Source organism: Polyergus mexicanus, unplaced genomic scaffold (assembly GCF_030449975.1).
Source record: "Polyergus mexicanus isolate NDT 795.1 unplaced genomic scaffold, iyPolMexi1.0 SCAF_4, whole genome shotgun sequence".
NCBI classification, from domain to species: domain Eukaryota; kingdom Metazoa; phylum Arthropoda; class Insecta; order Hymenoptera; family Formicidae; genus Polyergus; species Polyergus mexicanus.
The window spans coordinates 3,308,698-3,331,787 of record NW_027223324.1 but is presented as its reverse complement, the minus strand read 5'-3'; the positions used below and the strand labels follow the sequence as shown (position 1 = coordinate 3,331,787).

Genomic DNA, 23,090 nt, shown 5'->3' with positions numbered 1-23,090 from the left:
TATTCATTATAAAATAAAACTGAAATATATTACGTGACATAGTGTAGGAAATGATTTAATAAGTGTCAATATTGAAGAGATATTTATTCGACAAGTACATATTAATTTTCTTCCGCGATTTTACTTCTTATTATCTACTTTAACTAGATGTATATTGTATTTAACTTTAGAATAATTTAGAATGCTTATACTATGCTATTTAAATTATTCTTATTTTAGCGAATGTATTTCTAAAAATAGCCTGTATAGTTCGTGATACGTATTTTTCTACCTAACAATTTACATATTATATTTGATTTTGTTTTATTATACAACCATGTTACTATACAAGCTATGATATGGATATGATGTTTTTATTGCATCGCCAATAATACCGATAAGTATGATCCTGCAGAATTCATAATCTATAACAACGTATGCGTCAAAGAGTTTAATATACTATCATTATATATATATGAGACAATAATATTTGAACATTTAAGATATTACTGCAAAAATGTATTTTAAGGAATCTATGTAATGAAGGAGGGAAAACAAATAAGTAAATATATAAATTTAGAAAATATATATATATTACAATAAATATTATATAGACGTTGGGATCACAAATTTTATTTTGTATAATATGTAGAAATCTTACATTTGCAAAGCATTGTAACGAGAGATCCGTCATCTTCCCAACTGTCAGTGTCAATTGTTTTTGCGCTCTCACTATCATGAATAAAAGAATACGACTGTATTCAGGTTCCAATTTGTACCAGGCGATATTATACGCAGCTAATCCTATTGCCTTGCTCTGAATGAAGATAAAAATATAATATAGAGGTCTCACATATATATTACGGTTCTCTTGAATTTTACGGTAATGTTTGCATGACAATTATAGAATCATTCGACCAGAATCAAAAACGTTATAATTATCGCTAACCTTATTAATCAGATATTCCCCAGCATAGCAGAATATGAACGCTTCGATATTCGTCACGGTATAATACGAAACGGCTCTCACTATCTTTTCTGTCGCTTCAGAATTGCCGAGTGCCTGCATGGTCGAAACACGTTATATGACAAATGATTCAACGTATAAGCAATTGTTTCTATTGGCGCAGTGAAATGTAGGAGAATCAATAAAGTAAAAACATGATAGCGCGATTAGTGACAATTAATTTCGCAGAATAAATAGAATTATTTCTACTTATAATATTTAATATATATCATTTATTTTACTCACTGTTATGATTAAAAATCCTATTAGGCAAATCATTATCGTGTTCGATATAAATTGCATGAACGCAATATACGTATACAAGCTCTCAATATTTTTCGCGAAATAAATGATCTTCTGATGTTTCCGAATAATTTTCTTCATCGTAATGGCAATAGATATATTCTCTTTGGATATCAGCTCCGTTAACCAGTAATGCAGGATATTTATTTGACCACCTACGTGGAAGATCTAAAAAGAAAGATGATTATCGTTCGTAAAACAAAGATTTGTATTCAAGTAACGAGAAGAAACGTAACAATTATTAAGAATAAAGAAGGAGGGCCAATAAGGCTTGATTTTGGGGCCAGAGTCGCACTTTTTTGATTGCATATTTGTATAGTTGAGATCGAGAACTTTTCAAAACATATAAAAAGCTTTTACGTTGGGGAAAGTCAAAGTTATACCTCTTTAAAGTTTAAGAAACAGAGGCATATAGGAAAAATGAGAATTAAGAATGAGACTATCTAATTTATGATTTTTTGTGCTAAGTGGACTACCTTAATTTAACACAAAAAATCATAAATCATATAGTCTTGATAATTTTCATTCTTCCTATATGCCTATGTTTCTTAAACTTTGAGGAGGTATAACTTTGACTTTCCCCAACGTAAAAAGCTTTTCACGTGTTTTGGAAAGCTCTCGACCTCAATTATACAAATATCCAATCAAAAAAGTGCGACGCTCTGATCAAAAAATCAAGCCTTATTGGCTCTCCTCCTTTGACAAAACGCACGGAACCGACCTATTTGACAAAAAGATATGTACTAATTAAGTTATCTATTGATTTTGTAAATCTATTTTTATTAAAATTATTATAACGTGGATATGTATCTGTGTTTATTAATTGCATACATTTTTGTGTGCAACTCACCAAAATTATCAGTAAAGCGTTTAGATTACCCAAGCCCCAGCTACACATGATAAGATGTATCAATTCCACAATTAACACGACTCTATACGTGTATTGCGTGTTTATGATGAAAGGAACTTCCGCTTTGCAAATGTGGGGTAGTTCGATCGTACGATCGGTGACGTCGACGTTGGCCAGAATGATACCGATGCCGTATAAGAGCGGGACAACTGTGTGAAGAGTCATGATTGCACTGGCAATGCGATTTGATATCTTTTTTTTGCTTACTACTTCCTGCATCTCTATATTACTTTTGGCGCAATCGTTCCAATCTTCCGCCATCATCGTCAAAATTTTATTGAATATTCTACGCATGATCGCATACGTTGCGAATTTAATGACCATCGTATGTTTAAATCTTAGTTTATTAATTTCGTCTTGAAATTGACCACAACAATAAATTCGAGAAAGGAAGGGAGCGTATGAAAAATATTACAAATAAAATGCGTAACTTTTAAATTTAATGAATTTACGCATATATAATTCAATTAGATAATTTACATTTTAATGAAACGCAAATTAATATATATACAATATAATAAAATAATGATCTTACTGTTAAACATAGAATAATATACTTATTATAATATATTCTCGCATATTATTTACTTTATTAACTGTATACCGCGCTACTTACCGCTGATTCAGCCAAAAGAAAATAACCTTGATCATTAATTTCAAGAATCCTATGAAACTACTAAAACAGTCCATCAAGTCGAACACGTCGACGGAATGATAATGTGTCAAGAAATATAGATAATGGCAAAGTAGAACGATTACTATTGTGATGGTCCAAAATATTCTGCACAAAGTAATACATGATATATCTGGCCAGATACCGAACAAAATGAGCGCAAATTTTGTCGTACGATTAATTGTAGTTTTACACATCATAACTTTGTATCTCTCTTCTCTTTCTCCGCATATATCAAGAATACGTATATCGTTTGTGTACTGACGAGTATACCAAGATATATGTGGGTATACTAGAAAAAATACGTGCAAAGAAAAAGGAGAAATATAATTTTGCCTAAATGTATTTGTCGAATGACAGCCCGACGTAGTATCACGAAATATCCGCGTAAAGATTGGAAGATTGTGAGAGGTCGGCAAACGAATCCCTGAACGAACGATCAATAGGAGCTGCTCATTAAATATTTTTATTGTGCATGCGGATCTTTAATACAACTGTCGTGTTCCCTTACAAATTTGAGAGAAAAAGAAATATATAAGACATTTTTTGTTCACTCCGGATACTTATAATAATTTTTTAATAGACTCGTGAAGCGCATATGTTAAATATGTAATGATTCGTGCGGTGGGAAATGTATATTCTTTCTTGCACAAGAAAATGTTTCTGATATTTTTTTGTCGCGACTTGATCCGTCTGTAGAAATCGCTCCTCAATAAATAAACGATAAATGTAAAGAATAACAGCGGTAGTATGGATGCGTTAATATAATTATTATATTATTATATTATATTATATTACGGATGCGTTAATATTATTATTATATGTATTACATTATAATACATATTATTGATTTTGTGTTTCTTATGGTACATTGTGTTTCTTATGATACATTGCGTTTCGCAGATCATGTAACGTGAAAGATTTCATGTAACGCGAGATCAAAGCATAAAATTAGTGATTAGTTAATATATATAATATATATAAATATTATTAACTTAATAATATTATATTTCTCTGCATCTTTACGTGTTTGCAAAAGCATCTGTATTAAAATAATATTAATATGTGTACATCCGCTATGAAATGTTTAATCGGCTTCTATTTTACTGTTAGACATATATCCAAAGCGAAGATATTTTTTTTTTATGAGGGGAAACATTTAAATATTGTACATACGATGATATATTGCGAATCAGTTTACTCACACGCAGCACAAATCGTCTACGCATAAATGTAACATTTGTAAAGGATTCCAAACAGAGATTTATCATCTTTCCAGCTGTGAATGTCAATTGCTTCTGCGATCCCATTATAACAAATAGCAAAACGCGATTGTCTTTAGATTTAAAATTATGTTACGTAGAATTATATGCACCAATTTCATTTCTCTACAATAAGATGTGTAATAATTTAAAAAATTTTAATTTACATAATATAATTTGTGTTTTATGATATAATTCTATTTTATATAATAAGGCAAAAATGTGTGCAAAATTATTTTATAGATTATCAGTATTTTATAATCGTCATAAATATTATCTACCAATTGACTTTATTACTCATGTATTCTCCAGCAAAGCAGAATATAAACACTTTCAAGTTTGTTATAGTGTAAAAACTGTAAAATAAGAGGGATTTCATTATTTTCTCCATCACATTAGAACTGTCGATTGCCTGCAATATTGTACAAAAATGGCATGCAGGAAGTTATTGAATACAAATTATACAGCGTATTGCACGATATATAATGAAAGGTAATGAAATTCTCGGGAATACAATATTAAAAATTTACATTTAATTATAAGCCTCGCAATTAATCGAACACAATTACAATAATTCTATATTCAATAATATTACTCACTGCTATAATAAGAAAGCCAAGCGAACGAATCATTATTGTGTTTGACATAAATATTGCAACAACGCGATATATATATATAAAGACATTCGACGTTTTCCGAAAAATTGACGATTTATTGATGCTTTCGAATAATTTTTTTCATTGTGATGGCGATTGATTTGTTTTCGTGGGACGCCAATCGCGTTAACCAGTAACGCAAGATATCGATTTGGCCAGCTGCATGCAGTATCTGAAAATGAGGATTGCGTTGCCTTCTCGTGGAATCGGCCACATATTCAATAGTGAATGCTTATTATAGAAAAAAACCATGCAGAAAAAACTGAAAAAAATAATATCAAAATGCTCCGAAATAGTAAATATGATAACGTAGATATCTGAGGTTTCAATTTCTGTATCTATCACGTTGTGATTACAGAACGCATATAACGATTAGTCGCTACGTCGACTAATCCCACGATTATCATTCGAATCATCGCAACCTCGGTTCGCGTATTATCGTAACTTACCAAAGTCAATAACAGAACGTTTGTTATACCAGCCGCTCAGGCGCAAATGCATGACCAAATGCAAGAATTGCACGGTCAATATTAATCTGCACATTGCATGTTTATGCGAAGGAGAGTTTTAATTTGCTCGTGAAAGGTAACTCCGTCGTCTGGTCGATGACATCGACGTCGGCGAAAAAGACGCCGATACAATAATCGTCACCGTGTGAAGAATGATGATCGCGTTTACGAGACGATCTAATATTTTCGCTTTCTTCGATGTCTCGCGCATGTTGATATCGTTATCAGCGCAATCACTCCAATCTTTCATCATTATCGTCAGGATTTCGATGAATGTTTTGCAAATGATTGATGTTCGTCGATCATAAACTAATCTAGATTTTTCGAAGTTAGAAATTATCATTTTTCAATGTGTTTTAGATTAGTTTTCGATGTTTTTTTTTTCACTCATCAAAAATGCTGATAATTTATTATTCGTAATAACGATACTCATGAAAAATATTATAACAGCATTTACAACATTTCTAACTTAAACTGCTTTCTATTTCTTCTAAATATTCCATTCGAAGTTGAAGTCATAAACATAAAAACGATTGCATTTTATGTATTAATTTAATAATAATTTCCGAATTTTGCAGCGCGCTTTATTTTCAGAAAGCAAATCATATCGTATAAATAAATCTCTTGAAAAATTGCTTTTCGTCAATATTTTTCATTGGGATACCATTAGCGGAATATAATAAATGCAGTATATTCGTGGAGAGTTTTTAATATTGTACAATACATTACATCATATTACTTACCGTTGCTTTAACTAAAATACAATACATTTAATAATCACTTTGGAATGCGCTAGGATGGTATACATATAGACAATCGATCAAATCTATTAGTTCGGCGGAATATATATGCGTCAGTAAATAAGAGTAGTTTCATAATAGAGCAATAGTCATTGTAATCATCCAAAACATTCTATAGAACAGAACGCATGATGCCACATAGTGAGCATAAATTTCACCGTTAAACGTACTCTGTCAAACCATAATGTTCGTTTTAGCCGTTTTAAAATCTATCAGAATATGCAATAGATAAAAAAAAAAAAAAGAAATTCTCTCGGAAAGATAAAAAGAAATATACTCCGATCAACTATATTTTCACATATATTATAGAACATCTGCGTAAAACTGGAAGATCCTGAAACATTATTAAAGCAGATCGTATAGTCTAGCATAACTCTGACTAATGGGAGTTTTTCATTAATTATTTTCATATTGCGTGTATATCGCACATACATCGTGGTTTTTCGCAAGTTTACGTAAAAAGGAAAGATCGGTAAATTGTTTTCCTTTTTCTTGAAATACAACGGTGAATTATTTACTTAAATATGCGATAATTCGTGGGGTGATGTCCATCTGACGCTTAGGCGTGTCCGCGACAGAAAAGTAGTATAGTATAGGGAATGAACAGCTGGAAGATACACATAAACAGCTGATTGCGACATTACGAAATCTTGCTCCGCTTGTAACAGTTAAAAGCGGATTTGTGTATATTACAATAATGGTTATAGCGATATTATAGCGTTAAAGTGATATTTTAACAACGAGAAATATATAAATATAAGAATTTGTGTATGAAAGTATGTGTAGAATAATTTTCTATATATCCATATAAATCAACAATAATTGCAAGGAAGGATAAAATATATTATTACGTAATTTTAATATAATTTGATTTGAACGGTTTCTCGCAAATAAAATAAACGATTCACAGATTAATTAGATAATCAAAAACAAACAATATCCCTTCAATTACGGAAATTAATTGTAAATGTAATCATATATGCTTTGAATATTTCGAAAATTATTTACGACGTTAACAGTGTATCGCCGATAAAAAAAAAAATAAACTTTACATCTGTATTTGGAAAAATATTTTGCATTACGACGATGTGTCTTTATTTTAATTAATAATACGAATAACTCACGATGCTTTAACTATTACTTAAAAATCAACAATCTAACGTCTATTGCATAGTCAACAATACCGACAGGTATGATCCCGAAGCATTCATAATCTGAAACAATTTTGCCTTTTGTATTAGAAATCTCAATGCATCTATAATTATGCTATTATAAAAATATATGCTTTAAAATATACGCTTTAAATATATGCTAAAAATATATGCTTTAAGTTTTAGGATGAAAGATGTATGCAATAAAAAAAACTCTTACGCTTGTGAAGGATTCTAAAGAGAGATCCATCATCTTTCCCACCGTAAGCGTCAATTGCTTCTGTGATCTTAATATGATAAATAATAAAACACGACTGTCTTTAGATTTCAAATCGTACCATGCTGAGTTGTACGCCGCAATGCCAATTTCCTTGCTCTACGGAGATAATATTAATGAAGAAATTGTTAGAAATAATATTTTAATAATATTTTACTAATATTACTTATTAATATTTTTAACTTTTATAATAATTTTTTAATAATATCTTTTTTAATAAGACAAAATACACAATCTTGTGGCTAACCTTGCTGCTCAGATACTCTCCAGCGAAGCAGAATATAAACGCTTCGAGATTCGTTATGATATAAAATAAGAGGGATTTTAATATCTGTTCTGATGCATTGGGACTACCGATAGCCTGCGAATATCATGCGGAGAAATAATTAAATACAAATCGTATACAATTTTTTGACACCTTGTACATATTAAATGTAATAAAAAGTATATGAGAGAGAGAGAACGGAATATATTCATAAAAATATAAAATTTTGATGAATTAAGTGCAATGAAAATAACAAATTCATACACATATTTTATAATATCATATATTATTCATATAATTACTTGAAGAATTATATTAATTTTATATTCAACAATATTACTCACTGTTACGATAACGAAGGCTATTGAGCATATCATTATCGTATTTGAGACAAATTGCAACAACGCGATGTATGTATAAAGACTTTCAATATTCTCGGAAAAATTGATGATTTTTTGATGTTTTTGAATAATTTTACTCGCAATAATATGATATGATACATGTTTGTTCTCCTCTTTGCGAGGTGTAAGTTGCATTAGCCAGGAACATATGATGTCGATTTGACCAGCCGTATGTAAGATCTGAAAATGAAATCCCATTGGAATTGCTCAAGATTCATAAGCGGTTGATATGCGGCAAAATAAAAAAAGCGTGCAAAATAATACCATCAAACTAAATAGCAAGTTTCACAAATCAGATTTTCCATTTCCTGCATCTATCATGGTTTTAGAATACATCCAATGAAATTGTTTTATCCATCAAAATCAACACATTATCATAAATTTATATAATATATAATATAGCTTTATAGTTAAATAGTTTGTTTCTGTTATTATTCAACTTACTAAAGTTAATAATAAAGAGTTCGTTATACCAGCTGCCCAACCGTAAAAAAGCATAAGCACGAATTCTATGATTAATACGAATCTGTACACGCGCTGTGTGTTTATATTGAAGGGTATTTCTAACTTGTTGAGGAAGGGTAGTTCTGTCGTGCGATCGGTGACATCGGCATCGGCCAGAATGATGCCGATGCAATACATCACAATTGTCGTCGTATGAAGCGTGACGATCGCGTTTGTGATACGATCCGATATTTTCGCTTTACGTACTGTCTCGCACATACTGATGACGTCACCGTTAACGCAATCATTCCAATCTTCTCTTATCATCGCCAAGATTTCGACGAATTTTCTGTGGGTGATTGCACTTGTCGATCATGCATTGCCAAGGCAATTATAATTTTCGCATTTTGGAAATTCGTCTCTTTAAAGATTCGTCATTTTTTGATATTATAAATCAGTTTTTTTGACAATTTTTATCCATCAAAAATAATTAATTTCATTGGTGGAAACGCAAAAATATATCAACATGATCAAGAATATTGTATAACCGCATTTTTTCGAAATTATTTTATAGGAAAGTTTTATCTAAAGTCTATCGAATCGCATAAAAGTACATATATAAAAAGAGTATCTTTTTTCATAAGCAAGGAGTTTAAAGGAGTATAATTTTTTGAAGTTTTATAGTCTTGTATTTTGAGAGAAAAAAGATAAGTCTATAACTAGATTTTCTAAGAAAATTATAACTTTGCAGGTAGAAAATTTCTCTGTATTAGTGCCGTCAATATAAACGCGCATTAATCGATATTTATTTTTTTTTGCGGAATATTTTTTTATTGTATCACGTTACTTACTGCTGATAGAACCAAAACACAAAAAACTTAATAATCACTTTGGAATATGCAAGGAAACTAGACATGCAGTCCATCAAGTCCAAAAGTTCGGCAGAATACACATGTATGAGAAAGTAGCGATAGTGACAGAATAGAATAAATGTCACTGTAATGATCCAACATATTCTGCAAAGCACTATGTACGGTACGCCTGGCCAAACGCCACACAAAATAAGCATAAACTTCAATGTGCGATTAAACGTACTCTTCCGAGCCATTTTTTGTTATTTCTGCCTGCTCTCTACGTACAAGCGAGTCCGTTGATGTGTATATTTAACGGAATAAAAATTCTCGGAAAGACAAAAGAAATATATTCTGCTCAAACGCGTTTTTGATGACAGTTTTAAGTATGTCATAGAATATCTCCGCGAAGAGGATTGAAAACTCTGCGCCCTAAGAGGTCTTCGAGCAGGTTTAGCTATTAGCAATTGATCACATACGCACACACATATACATAACATAATTGATGTTTCTCATTAATTATTTTTATCCTACTGCGTGCACATATCGCAAATATAGTGTGTTTGTTCGCATTGCGGTTTGATGCATGACAAGGAGATATAATCATTTTTCCTTTTCTCGACCGCTAGAAATACAATCGCAAATTGTCTACTTTAAATATGCAATGATTCGTGCAGTGGTGGAAACGATGTATGTCCGATGCTCAGTCGTGTTTACGGCTCTTCAGTGAAATATCAAAATATAGATAATAATAAAGAGTTAGAAAGAACGAATACACAACTAAGTGTGGTATTACATTGTTTTGCCTGTAATAATTAAAAGTAAACATGTGCGTTATAACGAAATATTTGTATTTTAGAGAGAAATATGAAAAGAAAATTACAAGTGCATGAATTTGAATGTGAAAGTGCGTGAAACAACTTGCTGTAATCCGTGTAAATTAATGCTAATTGAAAGAAAAGATACGATATGACACGTAATTTTAATATTTGGTCGATGTTACAAATTCTTGCATCTAATATGGACAATTTATAAGTAAATCGGATAATTAAAGGGTATAACTGTCTTTAGATTTTAAATTGTATCATGCAGAATTATACGCCGCAAGACAAATTTGTTTGTCTCGTACAAATATGATTCCCGTGGGAAATATTGGATTTAATTAAAATGTACCGTGATGTAAACAAGAAGTAAGATCTTATCATTTTATATTTTTCTAAAAATGGCTATCGTCTTTTTAGAACATATCCAAACATGAAAAATATATTGCGTCGTTATGCATGTTTCTATCGCTAACTCACTAGACATATTACACGATACATGCTTCGATTATTGTTTAAAAATCTATAAACGCACGATGTTCATTGCATGGCCAACAACACTGACAAATATGATCCCGAAGCTTTCATGATCTATAATAAAATATGCCCCCTTTGTATTAGAGATTAATATTTTTTAAATAATGATCTTAATTACAGAAAAAGGATATTTTATATAAAAATATTGCTATAAAAAATTTACATAATATTTACGTAACAGATGGATATGAAAAAATTGTATAGATAATAAGTAAATCTCGTGTAGAAAATATCTTAGTACAAGTATATCTTGTTATGTATTATTGTTCATAATTATTTTTCTATATGTAAATCTTACGTCTGTAAACGATTCTAAAGAAAGATCCATTATTTTTCCAACTGTAAGCGTCAATTGCTTTTGCGCTCTTAATATGACGAATATTAAATTACGACTATTTTTAGGTTTCATTTTATACCATGCAGAATAGTACGCTGCATTTCCAATAGCTTTGCTCTATAAAGGTAAAAACGATTAAGGAACAATCAAAATGTTTCTTTTAATTTGACAAAATCGCAATAATGCATTATCGATCATCGTTGCATTGTCCCGCGTATCTAACCTTGTTTTTCAAATATTCTCCTGCAAAGCAAAATATAAACGCTTCGAGATTTGTCACAGTGTAAAATAAGAGGGTTCTCACTATCTGCTTCGTCGCATCGGGACTGCCAATTGCCTGCGATATCAAAGCAGCATGCGAGCAATTATTAAGCAGTCATTATTGTTTGCAAAATCATAAGTTTCTCTATCGCCTTATACTTGAAAATCCAAAGAAATTATTTTTAGATAATAAAAATGTAAGCCATAGCGATCTTATAAAATTATATAAGTATCCATTTCCCCCTAAACAATGCGAAACATTTCCTTTTCTTTACTCACGGTTACAATAAGGAACCCCAACGAGCAAATCAGCACAGTGTTTAATGCGAATTGCAACAACGCGATATACGTGTACATATTCTCGATGCATTCCGCAAAGTTGATGATTCTTTGATGCTTTCGAATGATTTTATTCGTCGTGACGAAAGTTTCGCCTCCTTCTTCGTTTTCTTTGGTTACAAGCTCATTCAACCAGCAACGCAGGATGTCTATTTGGCCGCCTGTGTGTAAAATCTGAAAATAATAATTCCATTATCTATTAAATCGACTAAAATTTCAGAAATGACATCTATGTAGACAATGAGAACAAATAATACAAGGTATTTTCTTATAATCGTGTAGTGTTCATAATACATGCTCATGCGTGCATTATAACTTACCAAAGTTAAAAGTAGAGCATTTAGTAAACCAGTTCCACAGCCGGACAGGATGAGATGGATAAATTGTACAGATAACAGCATTTTGTATCTGCGCTTTGTCTTTATGTCGACAGGAAGCGTCACTTTTAAGAGGAGAGGTAGTTCGGACTGATGATCGGTGACGTCGACGTCGGCCAAGAAAATGCCGATACTATACCCAACGATCGTTAACGTGTGAAGTGTGAACATCGCGTTAGTGATACGACCTGCTAATTTAGCCTTGCACGTTGTTTCGCGCATATTAATATTATTATTGCAGCAATCGTTCCAGTCTTCCGCCATTATCGTCAAGATCTCGGCGAATTTTCTATAAACGATAACGGAATCATCGATTATTGCTGGTTGTGAAGGAAATCGTAATATCTCTTGCATCATAGAAGCTAACGTGTCTGAAGAATTAGTCTCAACGAATTGTAAAGCAAGTTAACGATACGCGTTAACGTCTGCTTTATTTTCCTTAAATAAATTTCGATTTTTCTTATCTTTCCGTGTTTGAAATAAAATTGTTAATAGAGTTAATTGTTAGATATATATTTCATGAACAAAATAATGGAATCAATCATCCCGGGGATAATAACATGTATTCAGATTATTATATTTTATAACGTTACTTTATATATGACTCACGCTATATGACTCACTGTTCATTCAGCCAAAATATAATCAACTTAGTCATAAACTTCACTTGCGTCAGGAAGCTACTGAAACAATCCATCAAGTCGAAAAGATCGTTCGAATGCAAATGCAGCAGAAGATACCGATAATGGCAGATATTATCTATCGCTAATGCAATGATCCAATATGCTCTACAGATTATAACGCACGACGTGCTCGGCCATATACCGCATAAAGTAAGCATTAATTTTAATGTGCCATTAATTGTATTTTTACGCGTCATAATTCTTTTCCTTCGTTTGCACAGTGTGCTTTACATGGGGAAAAACATCGATATTTACACGCAGTAATATAAACGCGCTTTCAGAAAGTTTAAAAAACCAATACTCTCGATATATTTCTCAACTCGATGTATATTCTAGAACGACTGCGTATGAACTGTGAGAGATTCTCAAGAGATCATCAAATAAGCTCTCCCTTAGAGCGATTGACCAATAGTAATAATTCATTAAATATTTAATAGCGGTAACTCATTAAATATTTTTCGTATTGCGTGTAGAGCTCACGAAACGCGGCCTCTTCGATGCAAGAAAAAGAGGGAGCGTATAGAGTCTTTTCTTCCTCCCTTGGGAATTGCTAACGCAATCGTGCAATCGCTTGTTTTAAATATGCAATGATATGATTTGTGCAAAGGTAAATGCGATCATATACGTCCGCTAGTCCACTCGTACATCAGTAAAATTTAAGAGCCAGAAGCAATCAGACGTGATCTAAATGTGTGGTGTGTGTTACGGAAGTTTTCTTGTATACAATATTTTGAAATTTATCGGCAATATTTATGAGAAATTAATAAGTGAAAATGAACATGAAATAACATGATGTCAATGTTTATATATGCAGAAAATATTTTTTTTAAACATGGAGAAATTGTGTGCCTTTAACAGAAGCCTCAAAAATATTATTTTCAATCAGCATTCGTAAAAAAAAAAAAAAAAAAAAAAGTTTTTTTTTCTACAATTTAAAAGAAAAATATTTATGGTATTTTTTGCGGAAAAATATTGCGTATATTATTATCTTAGCATATATTATTCTATTTATTTATCTAAAAGTATATACTTGAAAATATATATACTATGTTTTTCTCGATATGTTTTCCTAATTAGTGGTAAAGTCATGTCTACACGTCAATTAGCTAAGTTAATTCACGACTATCGTACAGGAAATGACTATAAGGCACTCATTTCATCGCCAGCAGAACCGACAAGTAAGATCCCGAGGCTTTCATGATCTATAACAAAGTTGTTGTTTTATATTAAAGAGAGGAATGTAAAATATATTATTTTAATAATTATATATAAAAATCTTTATGATAAAAGAATAGAAATATGGAGGTATATAATTTTATGCAAAGAAGAAGCTTCATCTATATAAGAAAAAATATTTGTTCTTTATATTTCTTACATTAGTAAAACATTCCAAGGAGAGATCCATCATTTTGCCAGCCGTGAACCTCAATTTTCTCTGCGATCTTAAAATTATAAACAATAAAATACGACTATCCGCGGTTTTCATATCGTACCAATCAGAATTATACGCTGCGTTTCCGATCGCAGTGCTCTAAAATAACGAAAAAATATTAAAAAAAAAAAAAATAAATAACAAATAGATATTGCTTTATATATAGAGTGTGCGTTCTTCTCTATAATATTATTTTCGATATCGCAAACGCGCAATATCACATCTTATACAGTTATTATCGTAACAATTATCTTTTTAGTCGCTAACCTTGTTGCTTAGGTATTCTCCAGCAAAACAGAATATAAACGCTTCGAGATTCGTTACAGCGTAAAATAAAAGAGATCTTATTATCTGCTCGGTGGCGTCAGGACTGCCGATTGCCTACAATATCGAGACAAAATTAATATATAACGTATTTTTTAAATTATAAATAGTTGTTTCTATGCATTATATGTGATATATAATAAATTTAAAAAAAAAATATATATATATAAGTAATAAATGAAAATATTTAATTAATTAATTGATTTTTAAATAAATAAAATGTATATATATATATATATATATATATATATATATTGTATATATTTATATTTTTAGAATTTTGACAATTTTACTCACAGTTACAATAAGAAATGCCAATGAGCAAATCATCACAGTATTCGATGTGAATTGTAATAAAGCAATGTACGAATAAAGATTCTCAATCTTTTCCGAGAACCTGATAATTTTTTGATGTTTTCGAATGATTTTCGTCATTCTTGCGATCTCTATCGATTCAACTTCCGTCAACCAGCAAAGCAAGATGTTTATTTGTCCACCTATATGTAGAGTCTAAAAATCAAGATTCTGTCATTTATAATAATCATTATAATTGTTTATTTAAAATAAAGAAAGAAATATATAAAAATTTCGTAATGAGAAGTAAATCTGATAAAATGCACGAAAGCGAACGAAATCTTGTGGAATATTCTAAATGATAGCAATGTTTTGTCACTGACAAACAGTGGCTTCAATCATGAGTATAGCATTGATAACAGTGAAATCTTATTGAAAAGAATCAATTAGTGATAGTGGTTGATTTTTCAATGAAATCTTATTGCCACAATCAGTAAAACAGAGCAAAATGTGAATATTTTTATTTAAATCAGTGAAATAAAGTGTTCACTGATTTTCGGTAAAATCTTGTCACTGTTTAAATTATTGATATTTCATTGATTCAATTTAAGAGTAGACACATTAATACATAATTTTTCAAATTTATTATTTAATATTTAATAAACAAATATATTTAATATATATAATATCTAACAAGAATCATTTTACAATGTAAAGAGCATGACATATTTATTTTATAATTACATTTTATGTATGATACTTGCTTAGATGCAGGTTACCAGAGTTAGAAATACGGCGTTGAATAAACCAGCCCCCAAACTGCACGCCATCACATACACGAATTGCGCAGCTAACACCAGTCTGTATTTGCGTAGCGTGTCTATAACGAAGGGATATTCCATTTTCATCATGAGGGGTAGTTCGGTCGTTCGATCGGTTACGTCGGCATCGGCTAAGAGGATACCAATGACGTATGCGAGCGCGGCAATTGTATGAAGAATAATTAGCCCATTACAAATACGGCTCGATAATTTTGCTTTGCGTGCTGTTTCATGCAATACAACATCGCTATTACCGCAATAGCTCCAGTCTTTTGTCATCGTCGTCAAAATTTCGATGAATTCTCTGCGAATGATTGAATATTTCGAAATAGCTGTATAGGCATATTTTTTATAATAGTATTATTTTTTTATAATTTTAATTTTCGAAACATATTGTAGGGATTATGTTTCTTCTTTTTGTGAGAATCAAAAACGTATACGAAAAATAATTGGATGTGCATGCGAAGATATAATTGTAGAAAAAAAGATATCGGTGTTTTAGTGTAATTTCCGCCTTAAATGATTATTTTACATAATTATTTAAGCAAACTAAAGATGCCATTTTTTATCTTAGGAATCGTCTATGAATATCTGATTTAAAAATATATATACTTTGATTATAATTATATATGTATGTATTAATTATATCTCTGTTTACTTATAGATTCTAAATTGTAACTTACCTTTGTTTTAACGAGAAGATAATGAGCTTAAAAGTCAACTTCACATGTGCCAAGAAGCTACTCAAACAATCCATCAAATTGAAAAGATTGTCGATATTAAAATGTGTTACAAAATACCGGTAATGGAAGAATTGATTGATCGCTAGCGTAATCATCCAAAATATTCTGTACAATAGAACGTATGATATACCTGGCCAGACACCGAATGCGGTGAGCAAAAGTTCTATCGTGCGATTAATTGTATTTTTACGCGTCATAATTCTTTTTCTTCGTTTGCACAGTGTGCCTTACATGGGGAAAAACATCGATGTTTACACGCAGTAAGATAAATGCCTTTTCAGGAAGGGTAAAAAAGCTACAATACTCTCGATATATTTCCCAACTGGATGTATATTCTAGAACGATTGCGTATGAACTGTGGGAAGTTCTCAAGAGATCATCGAATGAGCTTTCCTTTAGAGCGATTGACCAATAGTAATAATTCATTAAATATTTAACAGCGGTAACTCATTAAATATTTTTTATCGTATCGCGTGCAGAGCTCACGAATACGCATTCATCGCGGCTTCTTTAATGCAAGAAAAAAGGGGAGCGCATAGAGTCATCTCTTCTTCCCTCGGTAATTGCTAACGCAATCGCGCAATCGCCTGTTTAAATATGCAGTGATATGATTTGTGTGAAGGTAAATGCGATCGTGTATATTCGCTAGTCACTCGTACTTCAGCAAAGTTTAAGAGTCAGATGCAATAAGAGGTGATCCAACAGTGCGTGATGTTACAGAAATTTTCTTGCATACAATATTTCAAAATTTATCGGCAATATTTATGAGAAATTAACAAGTGAAAATGCACGTGAAATAATGTGATGTCAAGGTTTATACGTGCAGAAAAAATATATATATATATTTTTTTTTTGAAAATAGAGAAATTGCGTGCCTTTAACAGAAGCCTCAAGAATATTATTCTCCACGCATTTGTACAAACAATATCATAATTTTTTTCTACAATTTAAAAAAAAATATTTATAGTATTTTTTTGCGGAAAAATATCGCATATATTATTATCTTAGCATATATTATTCTATTTCTTCATCTAAAAGTATATATTTGAAAATATTTATATATACTATAATTTTCTCGATATATTTTCTTAATCAGTGATAATCAGTGATAAATGTCTACACGTCATGTCTACACGTCAATTAGCTGAGCTACTTCACGACTATCGTGCAGAAAACTGTAAGGCGCTCATTTCATCGCCAGCAGTACCGACAAATAGGATCCCGAAGCTTTCATAATCTACAACATAGTTGTTTTTTTTTATATTAAAGAGAGGAATGCAGAATATATTCTAAGAAAAAATATTTTTTCTTTATATTTCTTACATTAGTAAAGCATTCCAAAGAGAGATCCATCATTTTGCCAGCCGTGAACCTCAATTTTCTCTGTGATCTTAAAATTATAAACAATAAGATACGATTATCCGCGGTCTTCATATTATACCAATCAGAATTATACGCTGCGTTTCCGATCGCGATGCTCTGAAACAACAAAGAGATATTTAAAAAAAAAGAAACAACAAAGAGATATTGTTTTATATATAGAGTGTGCGTTCTTCTCTATAATATTATTTTCAATATCGCAAACGCGCCGCGCACAATATCATATCTTATACAGTTGTATCGTAACAATTATCTTTTTGATCGCTAACCTTGTTGCTTAGGTATTCTCCAGCAAAACAGAATATAAACGCCTCGAGATTTGTTACAGCGCAAAATAAAAGAGATCTCACTATCTGCTCGGTGGCGTCAGGATTGCCGATTGACTACAATATCGAGACAAGATGAATATATAATGTACTTTTTAAATTATAAATAGTTGTTTCTATGCATTATATTTGATATATAATAAATTAAAATTCGCGTAACATATATATATAAGTAATAAATAAAAATATTTAATTAATTAATTGATTTTTAAATAAATAAAATGTATATATATATATATATATATATATATATATATATATATATTGTATATATTTATATTCTTAGAATTTTGACAATTTCACTCACAGTTACAATAAGAAATGTCAATGAGCAAATCATCACCGTATTCGATGTGAATTGCAATAAAGCAATGTACGAATAAAGACTCTCAATCTTTTCCGAGAACCTGATAATTTTTTGATGTTTTCGAATGATTTTCGTCATTCTTGCGATCTCTATCGATCCAGCTTCCGTTAACCAGCAAAGCAAGATGTTTATTTGACCACCTATATGTAGAGCCTAGAAATGAAGATTCTGTCATTTCTGTGATAATCATAATTGTTTACCTAAAATAGAGAAATAATATAAGAATTTCGTAATGAGAAGTAAATCTGGCAAAGTGCATGAAAGCGAATGAAATTTTGTGCAACATTCTAAATAATATCAAAGTTTTGTCACTTACAAAACAGTGGTTTTAGTCATAAGTATAGCATTGAAAACAATGAAATCTTATTGAGAAGAATCAATTAGTGATATTGGCTGATTTTTCAATGAAATCTTATTGCCACAATTAGTAAAACAGAGCAAAATGTGAATATTTTTATTTAAATCAGTGAAATAAAGTGCTCACTGATTTTCGGTGAAATCTTGTCACTGTTTTAATTATTGATACTTTATTGACTCAATTTAAGAGTAGACATATTAATACATAATTTTTCAAATTTATTATTTAATATTTAATAATCAAATATATTTAATATATATAATATCTAACAAGGATCATTTTACAATGTGAAGAGCATCACATATATATTTTATAATTGCATTTTATGTATGATACTTGCTTGGATGCACATTACCAGAGTTAGAAACACGGCGTTGAATAAACCAGCCCCTAAAGTGCACGCCATCACATACACGGATTGCGTAGCTAACACCAGTCTGTACTTGCGTAAGGTGTCTACAACGAAGGGATAGTTCATTTTCATTATGAGGGGCAACTCGGTCGTTCGATCGGTGACGTCGGCATCGGTTAGGAAGATACCAATGATGTATGCGAGCGCGGACATTGTATGAAGAATAATCATCCCATTACAAATACGGCTCGATAGTTTTGCTTTGCGTGTTGTTTCGTGCAATACAAAATCGCTATCACCGCAATAATTGCAATCTTTCGTCATCGTCGTCAAAATTTCGATGAATTCTCTACAAACGATTGAATATTTCGAAATAGTTGTATAGGCCTATTTTTTTACGATAGTGTTATTTTTTTATAACTCTAATTTTCGAAATATATTGTGGGGATTATATTTTTTCTCTTTGTGAGAATCAAAAACGTATTTAAAAAATAATTGGATGCGCTTACGAAGATATAATCGTAGAAAAAAAATTATCAGTGTTTTATTAATCTTGGCATCTGTCTTAAATGATAATTTTACATAATTATTTAAGCAAACTAAAGATGCCATTTTTTTATCTTAGGAATCGTCTATGAATATCTTATTTAAATATATATATATATATATATATATATATATATATTGATTATAATTATATATGTATGTATTAATTATATCTCTGTTTACTTATAGATTCTATATCGTAACTTACCTTTGTTTTAACGAGAAGATAATGAGCTTAAAAGTCAACTTTACATGTCCCAAAAAGCTACTCAAACAATCCATCAAATCGAAAAGATTGTCGATGTTAAGATGTGTTACAAAATAATGGTAATGTAAGAATTGATTGATCACTAGCGTAATTATCCAAAACACTCTGTACAATAGAACGCATGTTATGCCTGGCCAGACACCGAATGCGGTGAGCAAAAGTTCTATCGTGCGATTAATTGTACGTCCGCCGGTCATAATCTCTTATTTTACTTTAAATTATCGTCTATATATAAGCTGGGGCATCAAGATGTACTCGAGCAGAGCTCGTATAAAAGACATATGCTCTTATGGAAATTATATTTTTCAATTGCAGGTCTCGATGTACGTTGCGGAAAATTGTGTGAAAACTGGAAGCTTCTAACAGAATCGTAAGGCAGACGGCTCTCTTGAACGATTGATCAATAAGACGTGCTCATTAAATAAATTTATCTCACTGCGTGCCGATTATACGAAGAACTACGTATCTCTTGCAGTTTAAAAAAAATAAAAGCGAAACACAAATGGGATCATTTTGTGCTCTCTTTAATGCGCATTCGCGAATAATTTTCTTAAACATATAATGATCTAATGGACGTGCATAAATGGCAATGTATATCCGCGACCAGCTATCTTTGATAAATTTTAAAATCTAGAGGGTGGAAAGGAAAAGGAGAAATCCGAGAAAAAGATAACGCATCACATAATAAGCGCATAAAATATTATCTGGCTATCTTAACCTTTCGTGGAACGCCATTTTGATGAGGGAAGAAAGCGAAGTATCTGTCGAAGGATTTCTTATGTACTCTACGGTTCGTCTTTAATAATTCAGAGTATCGTGCAATATCGTAGATCGTAAGCGAGTGTATTTCAAAACCCAAACCTGCTCGTCTTAGCCTCTGTAAAGTTAGATATATTAGATAAATACTATTTGTTATTCAATCCGATATAATTGATAATATCTTTTTACAAAATTTATTTTACACATAATTAATTTATTTCAGAAGATGCTTACATATGTATATAGTCAGGTATTTGATAAGTTAATTGTGATTATTATTTGCGCTATTATATGTAAATGTAAATGATTCTTTGCAATCGTAAATATTAGCCGTTTTGATACATTCTAGCTTGTTCTAAATTAACGGTGTTTTTTTTAAATATTATAAATACTGTCATTACTGCGCCCACGTGCAAGTCGATGATCACGTTTAAAAGATGATGCGATAGACTAGCTATTATCGTCATCGCGCGTGTATGCTAAATGTATCATTCGCGGATTTTCTCCAATCCACAATGATCATTGTCAAGATGTCGCGAAACTTTCTGCAACATAACAAGAAAATAAATTTAAAGTGTTATAATCGTGATACTGCGTGTAAAAAAGTGTCTCAAATATGAATAATAATAAGATTGACTTATCGTAGATTGTGATCCAGAAGACGCTCATTTTGAAGAATAACAAACCACGTGTCAAAGAGAAGGAGCTCTCAAATTGTTCGTCAAGTCTGTCATCAATACAAAAGTTCAATACGACGTAAGCTGACAGATCTGTACCATGGTTAACGTTGTGAACCAGAAGAATCTGCGTAGAGCGATGCACGACACATCAGACCAGATATCAAAGATCCGAAGAACGACAGAAGAAGCGAATCATGCTTGTGGCTGACATTCTTGTAAGAAATCAACTCTTCTACCGACATCTTAATCGTGTGCATGCATGTGAATGAGAAAAAAATGGTCAATAATATCGCAAAACAATTTTCGTCATGTCTTTAATGTTTTTATATGCAAATTTTTTTTAACAGTAAAATCAACTCTTAACGCTTATTAGAAAAGATTTGATGTTTAAGATTTAGTTTCGCTTTAATTCCTCGCAAGTAGAACAGAAATGTACAAGGCTGAAGCTTTTGCAATCTAGAATAATAAAATTTGTAATAATTGTGAAAATATGCGTTTATCTCGAGATAGAAGATATTAAAATCCAAATTTAAGGCTTTTGTCATTTTATGATTTTTTTTTATAATGTGTGTATAATATAACGAGTAATACAATATCTCTTTATAATATGTAATGCATGACAAATATATTTTATCTAGTGACTAACATTTAAAAGAATAATATAAAATATAAAAAATCAAATAACACAGCCACACATACATATGAGCACATATATTACCATTACGAAAATAAATTAACCATATCAAATGAAAAATAATATTTATATTTTTTAAGCAATAATAACATGACCTCCCCAATTGTAATGGTTAATTACTTATGTATCTCATTAACAAAAAATAATATAATTTAACTATTTTTGGAATTTGATTCGTACTATACGTAGAATGAATTATACGCAGCATCCCCGATACTGTTGCTTTATTGAATGAAAAATCTTAATAATTTTCAGAAGTAAATAATAAATCCCTTTATTGCAGTCATAATATTCGTTCCAAAGTTTAACCTTAGTACTTAAATATTCTTCAGCAAAACAAAACGCAAACGCTTCAATATACGTAACGAAGTAAAATAAAAGCGTTCTCATTATAATTTTCATAGCATCGGGCGTTTCAACTGGAATATTAAGAAAAGATTTAACGGCAGAACGATAAAAGGATGAATAATTTAAAGCAATTAATGCTCGTCATTTTTGCAGATTTATTTTTACAAGTCTCCGCGCTCTTCAAAATGAAAGCGCTGCTTACCATGACCATTACGAAACCGAAACAGCAGATAATTATAGAATCTGACACACGAATAGCGCAATCGTGATATTCGAAAACAGATCTTTGTATTGTATGTTCGGTTGAGATCAAATGGTAGATCCATGTTTATAATGAGCGATCGCGTGGAAGTATTGGAAGCATTGTCGTCGTCTCTGTACGACAATATTACTACTGTGAAAAATTACAGCCATCGAATAAAGGGCCAATGTCACGTTAGCGAAACGTCGGAAGAACGTGGCATTCCATGTCATCGCGAACACTGAATTCCACGCTGGAACAGTTTCCCACTCGATCGTCATGATCGTTAATATTCTGTTAAATGTTCTACGGATA

The 23,090-nt window shown here is 31.1% G+C and overlaps 4 protein-coding genes, 1 long non-coding RNA gene and 1 pseudogene across 7 annotated transcripts; 1 reads left to right on the top strand and 5 right to left on the bottom strand.

The window, feature by feature from the left end:
• Nucleotides 1-329: 329 nt before the first annotated feature.
• LOC138932436 (odorant receptor 13a-like) lies at nt 330-3,148 on the bottom strand. The gene is made up of 6 exons (XM_070294297.1): nt 2,815-3,148; nt 2,139-2,484; nt 1,232-1,456; nt 929-1,042; nt 641-796; nt 330-404 (listed from the first exon to the last, which is right to left on the bottom strand). The coding sequence occupies exons 1-6, from the start codon at nt 3,069-3,071 to the stop codon at nt 354-356; spliced, it is 1,149 nt and encodes a 382-aa protein (XP_070150398.1). The 5' UTR covers nt 3,072-3,148; the 3' UTR covers nt 330-353.
• Nucleotides 3,149-3,356: 208 nt separating this feature from the next.
• LOC138932676 (odorant receptor 13a-like) lies at nt 3,357-6,469 on the bottom strand (annotated as a pseudogene).
• LOC138932731 (odorant receptor 10-like) lies at nt 6,236-10,259 on the bottom strand. The gene is made up of 7 exons (XM_070294852.1): nt 9,488-10,259; nt 8,637-8,985; nt 8,136-8,372; nt 7,774-7,887; nt 7,470-7,625; nt 7,223-7,312; nt 6,236-6,705 (listed from the first exon to the last, which is right to left on the bottom strand). Exons 1-6 carry the CDS (start codon nt 9,742-9,744, stop codon nt 7,262-7,264), a joined length of 1,164 nt encoding a protein of 387 aa, XP_070150953.1. The 5' UTR covers nt 9,745-10,259; the 3' UTR covers nt 6,236-6,705; nt 7,223-7,261.
• A 410-nt stretch (nt 10,260-10,669) lies between these two features.
• LOC138932675 (uncharacterized) lies at nt 10,670-16,821 on the bottom strand. Its single transcript, XM_070294739.1, has 12 exons — nt 16,397-16,821; nt 15,672-16,017; nt 14,896-15,108; nt 14,542-14,655; nt 14,218-14,373; nt 13,995-14,044; nt 12,783-13,067; nt 12,103-12,448; nt 11,723-11,956; nt 11,406-11,519; nt 11,144-11,299; nt 10,670-10,899 (listed from the first exon to the last, which is right to left on the bottom strand). The coding sequence occupies exons 1-12, from the start codon at nt 16,651-16,653 to the stop codon at nt 10,849-10,851; spliced, it is 2,322 nt and encodes a 773-aa protein (XP_070150840.1). The 5' UTR covers nt 16,654-16,821; the 3' UTR covers nt 10,670-10,848.
• A 602-nt stretch (nt 16,822-17,423) lies between these two features.
• Nucleotides 17,424-21,592, bottom strand: LOC138932733 (odorant receptor 4-like). Of its 3 annotated transcripts, XM_070294854.1 has the most exons (8): nt 21,047-21,592; nt 20,772-20,930; nt 19,994-20,412; nt 19,243-19,588; nt 18,470-18,682; nt 18,106-18,219; nt 17,780-17,935; nt 17,424-17,693 (listed from the first exon to the last, which is right to left on the bottom strand). In XM_070294854.1, exons 3-8 carry the CDS (start codon nt 20,248-20,250, stop codon nt 17,643-17,645), a joined length of 1,137 nt encoding a protein of 378 aa, XP_070150955.1. In that variant the 5' UTR covers nt 20,251-20,412; nt 20,772-20,930; nt 21,047-21,592; the 3' UTR covers nt 17,424-17,642. The 3 variants fall into 3 exon arrangements, with proteins under 3 accessions (XP_070150955.1, XP_070150957.1, XP_070150956.1); XM_070294856.1 differs by lacking the exon at nt 19,994-20,412; XM_070294855.1 differs by lacking the exons at nt 20,772-20,930; nt 21,047-21,592 and having other exon boundaries at nt 19,994-20,473.
• On the top strand, nt 20,486-23,021 carry LOC138932741 (uncharacterized). Its single transcript, XR_011446832.1, has 3 exons — nt 20,486-20,843; nt 21,459-21,707; nt 22,688-23,021. It is a non-coding gene; the product is annotated as an uncharacterized lncRNA (long non-coding RNA).
• The last annotated feature ends 69 nt before the right edge of the window (nt 23,022-23,090 follow it).

What these genes read in the sequence shown, in the direction of transcription:
- LOC138932436 (XM_070294297.1), bottom strand. Translation starts at nt 3,071, where the DNA reads ATGATGTGTAAAACTACAATTAATCGTACGACAAAATTTGCGCTCATT. An exon ending in GGGAATATCTGATTAATAAG is followed by an intron (nt 797 to 928) that starts GTTAGCGATAAT and finishes ATCTTCATTCAG; the next exon opens with AGCAAGGCAATAGGATTAGC. An exon ending in CGTTACAATGCTTTGCAAAT is followed by an intron (nt 405 to 640) that starts GTAAGATTTCTA and finishes ACGTTGTTATAG; the next exon opens with ATTATGAATTCTGCAGGATC.
- LOC138932731 (XM_070294852.1), bottom strand. Translation starts at nt 9,744, where the DNA reads ATGGCTCGGAAGAGTACGTTTAATCGCACATTGAAGTTTATGCTTATT. An exon ending in ACTCTTTATTATTAACTTTA is followed by an intron (nt 8,373 to 8,636) that starts GTAAGTTGAATA and finishes TTTCATTTTCAG; the next exon opens with ATCTTACATACGGCTGGTCA. An exon ending in TAGCCTTCGTTATCGTAACA is followed by an intron (nt 7,888 to 8,135) that starts GTGAGTAATATT and finishes TGATATTCGCAG; the next exon opens with GCTATCGGTAGTCCCAATGC.
- LOC138932675 (XM_070294739.1), bottom strand. Translation starts at nt 16,653, where the DNA reads ATGACGCGTAAAAATACAATTAATCGCACGATAGAACTTTTGCTCACC. An exon ending in ATCTTCTCGTTAAAACAAAG is followed by an intron (nt 16,018 to 16,396) that starts GTAAGTTACAAT and finishes AATCATTCGCAG; the next exon opens with AGAATTCATCGAAATTTTGA. An exon ending in TGGCATTTCTTATTGTAACT is followed by an intron (nt 14,656 to 14,895) that starts GTGAGTAAAATT and finishes TCGATATTGTAG; the next exon opens with GCAATCGGCAGTCCTGACGC.
- LOC138932733 (XM_070294854.1), bottom strand. Translation starts at nt 20,250, where the DNA reads ATGACCGGCGGACGTACAATTAATCGCACGATAGAACTTTTGCTCACC. An exon ending in GAGAATACCTAAGCAACAAG is followed by an intron (nt 17,936 to 18,105) that starts GTTAGCGATCAA and finishes TTGTTGTTTCAG; the next exon opens with AGCATCGCGATCGGAAACGC. An exon ending in CTTTGGAATGCTTTACTAAT is followed by an intron (nt 17,694 to 17,779) that starts GTAAGAAATATA and finishes ACTATGTTGTAG; the next exon opens with ATTATGAAAGCTTCGGGATC.